Below are 10,000 nucleotides of genomic sequence, written 5' to 3' on the forward strand. Positions count from 1 at the left end.
GCCCCGCTCTGGGCTGCTGACATGTTGTCTGTAGTCCTGGAGCAGCCGGCCCCGCTCTGGGCTGCTGACATGTTGTCTGTAGTCCTGGAGCAGCCGGCCCCGCTCTGGGCTGCTGACATGTTGTCTGTAGTCCTGGAGCAGCCGGCCCCGCTCTGGGCTGCTGACATGTTGTCTGTAGTCCTGGAGCAGCCAGCCCCGCTCTGGGCTGCTGACATGTTGTCTGTAGTCCTGGAGCAGCCAGCCCCGCTCTGGGCTGCTGACATCAAACTCCATCAAACATCAAACAACAAATGAGTCTATAGATCCAGTATGATACAAAAATCTTTCTTTATTTCTTTATTCAAGGCTCACAAAGGCTCACCCAGCCTCACAAAGTCTGTGTGCCCTTCCAGGGTCAACACCTGGTAGAGCAGGTACCCAGCATGTATGCACATGGCGACAACGCCACATAGGGTATACACACCGCTCAAAACAAATATACAAATTTCAATAATACCATATTTGGCTCCTATATTTACTCATTTGGAAGTTTTTCTTTTTTCTTTGTTTGATTTGTTATTTTCTTTACATGTTTGAAATAAAGATCAATAATCTTAACTCTTTATGTGGAAGTCCTTGAAGGATTTGGAAAAGGAGGAATTTACATTTGTTATTGTCAAATTTGTACTTGAGTGGCATGAAAAACGAACACGATGGTACAGATTTGATTAAAAGTTGACCGAAAACACACACATCTTTAAAAATGTCTATTCAATGTCATAATTGAATATGATCTGAGTGCTGCACGGTGGAGCAGTGGTTAGTGCTCTCGCTTCACAGTGAGAAGTTCGCCGGTTCAATGACCCAGGGACTTTCTGTGTGGAGTTTGCATGTTTCCTCCAGGAGCTTTTCCTCCCACAGTCCAAAAACATCCATCGGTGATGCTGAACTGCCCCTATGTGTGAATGTGAGTGTGTAGTTGTTTGTCCTGTGATGTCCAGGTGAATCCTGCCCTCACCCACAGGAGGCTGGGATTGGCTCCAGCGACCCCAAACTGGATAAGTGGGATGGATGGATGGATGGATGGATGGATGGATGGATGGATGGATGGAGGGACGGTCTGAGTGGGGAAAAACACAACATGTTTATGTGATAATGACTAAATTAGATGCTTATCCATCACATACACACACATTCTACAGACACAAAGTATGAAAACTGGACAAAAAAAAGACACAAAATCACAAAGTGTGGTCCTTCATGGTCCTGCTGGTCTTGGAGGTCCTGGTGGTCCTGGTCAGGCTCCTCCTGGGGGGTACGGGCGTTGTACTATTGGTTTCATTGACGAATGTGCTCGTGTTGTTAAAAATAACAGTGAAAAAATATAAAGTACTCAGGGTATCAGTTACTTCACTTGTATAAAATATACATTTAAGACACAAAAACACCAAATATCCAGGCCAGTCCAGTCCAGTCTAGTCTAGTCTAGTCTAGGCCAGGCCAGGCCAGGCTAGTCTAGTCTAGTCTAGTCTAGTCCAGTCTAGTCTGGCCTGGTCCGGTCCAGTCCAGTACGGTCCGGTTCAAATCCAGTCCAGGACAGTCCAGGCCGGTCCGGTCCGGTCCGGTCCGGTCCGGTCCAGTCCAGTCCAGTCCAAGTCCAGTCCAGTCCAGTCCAGTCCAATCCAGTCTAGTCCAGTCTGCTCCTGCTGAAGCTCCGCCCCTCCTGTTACTGAGAGGAGCGTCTGCACCTCGTCTGAACACCAGGGGGCAGTGGAGCGCCACGTTTCAATAACCAGTAAACACCCAGTGAGCACAAAGCGGCGAAAGAGAACAACAAAGGAGGGTTTATATGGCAAGGAATTATTTTTAACTTTAAAGAATGTCAACACTGAAGCTAATTACTGAGAGTTTACTGATGTTCCAGTCAAACTGTACTAATGCCAAAAGTGTTTCAAACAAAATACACAGAGGACGTGGACACCACAGAGACACAGAGACAATAAATAACAGAATCTCCTGAATGCTTCCAGACGTCAGTTTGAGAAGAGACGCTTTCAAAGCAGAAGGGAGTTCAGCTGGTTTCTCCTTACAGCTCACAGCTCACAGCTCACAGCTCACAGGTCACAGGTCACAGCTCACAGCTCACGGGTAAAAGGTCACAGCTCACAGGTCACAGGTCACAGCTCACGGGTAAAAGGTCACAGGTCACAGCTCACGGGTAAAAGGTCACAGGTCACAGCTCACAGGTCACAGCTCACGGGTAAAAGGTCACAGCTCACAGGTCACAGGCCACAGCTCACGGGTAAAAGGTCACAGGTCACAGCTCACAGCTCACGGGTAAAAGGTCACAGGTCACAGCTCACGGGTAAAAGGTCACAGGTCAAAAGTCACAGCTCACGGGCACAAGGTCAAAGGTCACAGGTCAAAGGTCACAGGTTGTCTGGTTTCAGGTTTGACTCCAGCTGATTTTCTGCTCTCCAGCAGGTTGATGAGCGAAGCCTTGTGCTGCACCATGAAAGGAAGATGTTCTGCAGCAGGTTTATCAGAACCTTCCATCCAGCTGGAACCGGTTTCACCTTCCTCTTGCTTCTTACAACCTCTTTACAGCACAAACACCTTTTCATCCTCGGAGAGTTGCAGGTTCGATTCCCATCCCCACCTGTCAACATGTTGAAGTGTCCCTGAGCAAGACTCTGAAAGGGTGAACGTGATTAACAGAGCAAAGCTCAGCAGAAGAAACCGCAGAGAAATAAAACTGACGACCTGGTCAAGTTCAGACTGTGTGTGTGTGTGTGTGTGTGTGTGTGTGTGTGTGTGTGTGTGTGTGTGTGTGTTACACTAACTAATAGATTACGGAAAGTAATAAATAACAAAGTAATTTATGACAAATTGAAATTATTAATTGAATTAAACTGTTATTCACTTATAAACAATTGTAAAGTAATTGATTAGTTAGTTAATATTTCTTTCCAAAATATAACTAATACTTGAATAAAAGGGAAGGCGTGAGATCCGAGCACAGACTGTCACAACCAGCGGAAGTCATCGTGAAAAACACAATAATCACCAGGAATCGATCACTTTAGCCGACAAACGTAGTCAAACTTCCAACCCCGGCTGGAGGCCAGGCCTGGCGCTGCCCATGGGCTGCTGCTCTCCGGAGCTGGGGCTCTGACCCGGAACACGCCAGCCGGCCGCCATAAGGTCTGCTGGGACTTCCTCACTATGTAGGTCACATTCACCCGTTCACACACACATTCACACTCAGTGGTGGCGGCGCCATGCAGTGCCCAGGGCGTCCACTGGGGGCAGTTTAGGGTTCAGTGCGTCGCTCATACTTGTCTTGTGGACAGATTGGGAGTCGAACCTACAACCTTCCGATTGAGAAACGACTTGCTGCACCAGCCGCGCCTGAGCCACCGCATATGTGTGCTGTCTTGTGCACTGTTACAGTCGTGTAATGTCAGGTGAAGATGTGTGATGGTGTAATTTGACGCTGCCTCTTCATCCTCTGCAGGATTCACTGACACTGACCTGGACCATGAGCAATGATCAGCCTGTTCTGAGGAGTCTGACTGAGAACGCCACAGTGAGTGCGCGCGCACACGCACACACACACACACACACACACAAAGGGATTCAGGGTACAGAGAATATCTAAGCTGCTGGAGTGTAACTCTGTGTGTGTGTGTGTGTGTGTGTGTGTGTGTGTGTGTGTGTGTGTGTGTGTGTGTGTGTGTGTGTGTGTGTGTGTGTGTGTGTGTGTGTGTGTGTGTGTGTGTGTGTGTCAAGGTGAGCAATGAACAAGATGTAAATTGAAAGTCAAGACGTCAGCCAAAACATAATGATCATAATGGGGCTTCAGGGAGGTAGCCGCAGGGCTTCAGGGAGGTAGCCATGGGGCTTCAGGGAGGTAGCCATGGGGCTTCAGGGAGGTAGCCGCAGGGCTTCAGAGAGGTAGCCGCAGGGCTTCAGGGAGGTAGCCATGGGGCTTCAGGGAGGTAGCCGCAGGGCTTCAGAGAGGTAGCCGCAGGGCTTCAGAGAGGTAGCCATGGGGCTTCAGGGAGGTAGCCATGGGGCTTCAGGGAGGTAGCTGCAGGGCTTCAGAGAGGTAGCCATGGGGCTTCAGGGAGGTAGCCATGAGGCTTAAGGGAGGTAGCCGCGGGGCTTCAGAGAGGTAGCCGCGGGGCTTCAGAGAGGTAGCCATGGGGCTTCAGGGAGGTAGCCGCGGGGCTACAGGGAGGTAGCCGCGGGGCTTCAGGGAGGTAGCCGCGGGGCTTCAGGGAGGTAGCCGCAGGGCTTCAGGGAGGTAGCCATGGGGCTTCAGGGAGGTAGCCGCAGTGCTTCAGAGAGGTAGCCGCAGGGCTTCAGAGAGGTAGCCATGGGGCTTCAGGGAGGTAGCCATGGGGCTTCAGGGAGGTAGCCGCAGGGCTTCAGAGAGGTAGCCGCAGGGCTTCAGAGAGGTAGCCATGGGGCTTCAGGGAGGTAGCCGCAGGGCTTCAGGGAGTTAGCCTTGGGGCTTCAGGGAGGTAGCCGCAGGGTTTCAGGGATGTAGCCATGGAGCTTCAGGGAGGTAGCCGCAGGGCTTCAGAGAGGTAGCCGCAGGGCTTCAGAGAGGTAGCCATGGGGCTTCAGGGAGGTAGCCATGGGGCTTCAGGGAGGTAGCCGCAGGGCTTCAGGGAGGTAGCCATGGGGCTTCAGGGAGGTAGCCGCAGGGCTTCAGAGAGGTAGCCATGGGGCTTCAGGGAGGTAGCTGCAGGGCTTCAGAGAGGTAGCCGCAGGGCTTCAGGGAGGTAGCCATGGGGCTTCAGAGAGGTAGCCGCAGGGCTTCAGGGAGGTAGCCATGGGGCTTCAAGGAGGTAGCCGCAGGGCTTCAGAGAGGTACCCATGGGGCTTCAGAGAGGTAGCCACAGGGCTTCAGGGAGGTTGCCATGGGGCTTCAGAGAGGTAGCCGCAGGGCTTCAGAGAGGTAGCCGCAGGGCTTCAGGGAGGTAGCCATGGGGCTTCAAGGAGGTAGCCGCAGGGCTTCAGAGAGGTACCCATGGGGCTTCAGAGAGGTAGCCACAGGGCTTCAGGGAGGTTGCCATGGGGCTTCAGAGAGGTAGCCGCAGGGCTTCAGGGAGGTAGCCGCAGGGCTTCAGGGAGGTAGCCATGGGGCTTCAGGGAGGTAGCCATGGGGCTTCAGAGAGGTAGCCATGAGGCTTCAGGGAGGTAGCCGCAGGGCTTCAGGGAGGTAGCCATGGGGCTTCAGAGAGGTAACCGCAGGGCTTCAGAGAGGTAGCCATGGGGCTTCAAGGAGGTAGCCGCAGGGCTTCAGGGAGGTAGCCATGGGGCTTCAGAGAGGTAGCCATGGGGCTCCAGGGAGGTAGCCGCAGGGCTTCAGAGAGGTAGCCATGGGGCTTCAGAGAGGTAGCCATGGGGCTTCAGGGAGGTAGTCAGTCGCAGGGCTTCAGGTAGGGAATCACTCACTTCTACCCTCCGTCTATGAAGTTATAGTCCATGAGGGTTCTAATTGGACCAAGAAGGACTTCAATGAGCTTTTAAAGTTTTCAAGTAACTGTGGAAAGTCCTTTATCTTCAGTTCCATTCCCACACTCGGCCGAGGCGCGTTTCAGCAGAACCTTAAGTCTGAAGACTTTAATTATTTCTGCCTGTAGAAGCCACAATACAGGTTTTATCCACGATTGTGTTGGAACCGTCCCTCCTTCCTTCACCTGAACAAGCTGTTTGTAAAACTGGAGTTTGATTTATTCTGTGGCTCGGCTGGTGGACTGAGTTGTCTCTCAATCAGAATGTTATAGGTTCTACTCTCTATCTGTCCACATGTCAGTGTCCTTGAGCAAAACATTGAACCCCAAACTGCTCCTCGTGGACGGCCTGAGCTCCGCATGGCGCCGCCTCCACTGGTGTGTGAATGTGTGTGTGAATGTGATTAACAGTGTAAATCTCTGTGGTGACTGCTCCAGTGGTGGAAAAGATCCACATCAGTGAAATCCATAAAACTTTTTTATCATCAACAACTTCTGTGATGTTCCTGTTGATTTGGACGTTAGAACAGTGAAACAGCATTAAAAATGAGCAGTGATGTTCTTCTGATGTTCCTCTAACTTGGTCCCCTTGTTCCTCCATCAGGACGTCCCCGTCTCAGCTGGACAGGTGGAGAACTACGTCCTGCTGCTGGTGTTGCTGAGTGTATTTACTGGGGGGACGCTGGTCCTGCTGTCCCTGCTGCTGCTCTTCTGCCACCGCTGCTGCATGGGGGGCCGACGCTACTCCAGGTGGGGGCCACGGCCTGCATGGACCAGGTTATGTCGGGGGTCTGAGGGGGTCTGGAATCTCGAATGAGTCCAAAACAAAAGCCTCCAGAATCACATTCAATACAACAATACAACATTCAGATTAATCAACATGAATTTCTCTCTCAGCAGTAAAGTGACCAGGAAGTTGCTGAGTCTAATGTTCACACTTTATCTCTTAAGTCGAAGTGAAACTTCTCTCTGCTTCCCTCATGAATCATCGAGCTGTTTGTTTATGTTCATCAATGAGAAACTCAGCTGATCATTAAAACTCACTGCTGTAGGAACCCGTGTAGAACTCTGCGTTCTTCAGTCTGACAGTGAGAAGGAAGCAGACAGATCTTCATCTTTCATGACGCTCTCAGCTTCCAGGTTTTCTCCAGGAATCAGAAGTTTTAAAAAGTTTCAACAGCTGAGAGAGAAGTAACCAGAACTCTCATGTGACTGATTTAGTAATAGTAACCAGTTACTGTGACTTGCTAATGTCAGAATGGTGGATTAAATGTGAAGACGTGATGAGGATGTTTGGCGTCCTGTTTCAGAGCCAGCGATGACCCTGAGAAGACCAACACCACATATGCTGAAGACTCTCAGCCTACACAAGGTCAGAGACACTCTGCGTTCGTCTCCCTGTCCGTCTTGTTCTACCAGCTCCATGATTCCTCTCTGCTCCTCGTCTCAGAAATCACTATTCGCCTGGAAGAATCAGACGCTCACTCGGCTTCCAGCTGTCACGATGGAGAGCCAGAACGATTTGTCTCCACCGGTTCCACCGGCCGCAGAGTCTCCTTCAACGAGTCTGCCCTGTACGAGCAGGAGAAGACCACCAAGGACAAAGGACGCAGGTACACTCTCTCACACGATGGTATTTCCAACGTCAGATCAGATGACTCATCCTGCTTCTCAGGTACACTCTGACCGAGGGAGACTTCCACCACCTGAAGAAGGCCCGGCTGACTCACCTCCACCTGCCCCCGGCTCCGTGTGACCTGAAGATCCTCACCATTATGGAGTGTGACTCCACAGAGAGCAGCACGCTCAACATCAGCGAGTCAGTCACACCCAAATGGCCCCTCAGTATCTACCAGGTATCACATCCAAGACCAAGAACCACCTCTAGAGCTGGAGGAACCTGAACAAACCTCTTTGACTTCTCTCCGTCCCCTCGTCCTCTCTCTGTCCACTCTGGTCTCTCTCCCTCTCTCTCCCTCTCTCTCTCTGGCGTATTAACTGCCACTGTCAGTGTAACAGAAACTTGACTCTTGATTGAACTGTAGTGTTTCTGTAAGCGGTGGATGTTCTCTGCAGCCTGAGAGGAGACTTCCTGACTGGGGGGTATCGAGTCTGAGTGGCGGTCTCCCTGGAGATCCACATCACTCCATTATCCTGGACCAGGGCCTCCGGCAATCCTTGTCAACCATGAAGACTCTGCACGCCCGTTCCCAGACAGTGAGTTTTCGACACAAACAGCTTCACACTGAAATGTCTTCACAGAGGACCACAGAGCCTCTGAGGACCACAGAGCCTCTGAGGACCACACAACCTCTGGAGACCACAGAGCCTCTGGGGACCACAGAGCCTCTGGAGACCACAGAGCCTCTGGGGACCACAGAGCCTCTGGAGACCACAGAGCCTCTGAGGACCACAGAGCCTCTGGAGACCACAGAACCTCTGGAGACCACAGAGCCTCTAGGGACCACTGAGCCTTCCTTCATGCGTCACCACCTCCCTTCAGATCGAGGCTCTTGGAGACCAGTGCAAGGCGGAGGCGGCTCCAGCTCCGGGACAGACCTCTGTCCTGAATTTTTTGTCAAAGCTGCGACGACATGCCAGCCTGGAGGGGGCTGGGCCTTACTTCAGGAGGTGGAAGTTTGACACCAGCCACCGTGCAGCGAGTCTGGACGCCAAAGGTCAGTGAACCTACTGCAAACGGACCAATGAGAGTTTTAGCAGAGTCTCACCCTGCATGTCCTCCAGGATCTCCCAGACGAAGACCGTTCCAGAGGCAGCGAGCAGCCAGCGAGACCACCGACCATGCCGAGGACGACTCCTCTCGTCTCCATGACGACACCTCACAATCCTTTGCACACACTCTCGTCACAACCACCGGCCTGCAGTCGCTGTCTGCAGAGACTCTGTCTCAACCCGCGTCTGCAGCCTGTTTCAGCAGGTAATCAACTTCGACTAACACAGAGACCGACAGAACTTCACCAGAACTAGACAACCTGGAACACAATCAGAATAATTGACAATGTGTAAAAACTTCCACAAGAAATAAAATCCTCACAGCATAATTTACTGGTTTTGTCTACATGTGCAGGTTGACCCTGGAGGCCACAGCTGAGGCGGGAGGCGGAAGCACCAGGACAGAAGAAGTGACCTCACCATTGAGCAGAGGTGTCACTCAGAGGATGGAGGCTGCGCTCAATGGAACAGGAGAGGAACCGAAGGCCATGATGGAAGCAGACAGGCATGGACCTACTGAGGAGGACGATCTGCTGGGAGCACAAGCAGCAGCCGTCCAGGAACAGTCTGAAGATGCCAGAACAGCAACTGTGAGGAACGAGGACATGGACGATGGAGACGAAGTGGTTTTAGGAGCTGAAGGCAGACGAAGGACAGACTCTGCCTCGTCTCTGTCTTTCCTGATTCGCCAGGAGAGCTCAGAAGCCCCTCCCTCTCTGTACAGAGACATCTGGAGCCTGCGAGCCTCCCTGGAGCAGTACGCCTCATCTGACCAGAGCAGCACCGACCGAGAGTCCATTCGCAGTGACGCAGACAGCGTCTCGTCGTTCAGTGGGGCGGGAGCTCGATCTGTCCTGGTCAGCTGCTTGTCCCAGGACCTGGATGATGAACCAGAAGGAGACGACGAGGAGGAGGGAGGGACGATGGAGGGACGGACCAAAGGATCATTGGGATTCGACAGAGGGATGGGAAGTGGAGCTGCAGTAGAGGACGGCGGAAACAGAAAGCTCCTCCAGATGGACAGTGGCTACACCTCCATTGAAGCGCCATCCAGGGCCCCGGAGGAGATGCGGCTCTTTGGGACGCCCGGAGCCCCTCGAGGAAAGACGGCATCAGAAAGAAGGTTGTTCTTCACCAGCTCTGGAAGAAAAGGCTCTGTTTGTGAAAGCATGGAGTCCAAGCTGTTTCAGGAGGAGTTAGAACTCGAGATGTCTGACGGTACAGAAACAGACGTGAAACTAAAGAACTCCTCTCAGACTGACAGTCCTGGTCTCACTCTCCCAGAACCCCACCCGTACCTGAAATCCCTTTATCCTCAGAAACCTCCAGAACCACAGTCCCTGCTCATATCTCCTCGACTAAAACCAATCACACAGCCCTCCAGTCCTCACAGGACTCGATTGCGCCGCCGTGACTACAGCATCGACGAGAAGACGGACGCTCTGTTCAACGAGTTCCTTCGTCACGATCCACGCTTTGACCAGCAGGACTCGCCGCTCCGCTCCAGGCACCGATCCAGAGTCCACCTCCGCAAGCAGTGGCAAAGACACAAGCAATACAGCGACCCTGGGTCGGGCTCGGGGGGTAGGTACTCCCCGTCTCTGGAGAGGCAGAGGTTCACCCCGCTGAGCAGGGGGGACAGCGCGGGCTACCCCCTGGACACCCGCTATCACAGCACCCTCTCTCGGATTGCTAGTGCTGCTGATGAAGAAGCCAACGAGGTGGCGGCTTCTGTGGAAGCAGCTGAAGAGCGGGAAAGC

The 10,000-nt window shown here is 52.6% G+C and overlaps 1 protein-coding gene across 1 annotated transcript in view; it reads left to right on the top strand.

Moving 5' to 3' along the window:
• The window catches only part of cbarpa (CACN subunit beta associated regulatory protein a), a 12,601-nt gene that overhangs the window by 1,177 nt on the left and 1,424 nt on the right, over positions 1-10,000 (top strand). The window contains exons 2-10 of the mRNA XM_080460688.1: positions 3,497-3,568; positions 6,112-6,257; positions 6,818-6,879; positions 6,958-7,120; positions 7,183-7,363; positions 7,584-7,724; positions 8,011-8,185; positions 8,253-8,445; positions 8,596-10,000. The exon at positions 8,596-10,000 is cut by the window's right edge and continues 1,424 nt beyond it. Coding sequence (XP_080316814.1) covers positions 3,521-3,568; positions 6,112-6,257; positions 6,818-6,879; positions 6,958-7,120; positions 7,183-7,363; positions 7,584-7,724; positions 8,011-8,185; positions 8,253-8,445; positions 8,596-10,000 — 2,514 coding nt within the window. The 5' untranslated portion in view covers positions 3,497-3,520. The remainder of the gene's footprint in view (positions 1-3,496; positions 3,569-6,111; positions 6,258-6,817; positions 6,880-6,957; positions 7,121-7,182; positions 7,364-7,583; positions 7,725-8,010; positions 8,186-8,252; positions 8,446-8,595) is intronic.

Source organism: Lipophrys pholis (genome assembly GCF_963383615.2).
Source record: "Lipophrys pholis genome assembly, chromosome: 1".
Classification (NCBI taxonomy): domain Eukaryota; kingdom Metazoa; phylum Chordata; class Actinopteri; order Blenniiformes; family Blenniidae; genus Lipophrys; species Lipophrys pholis.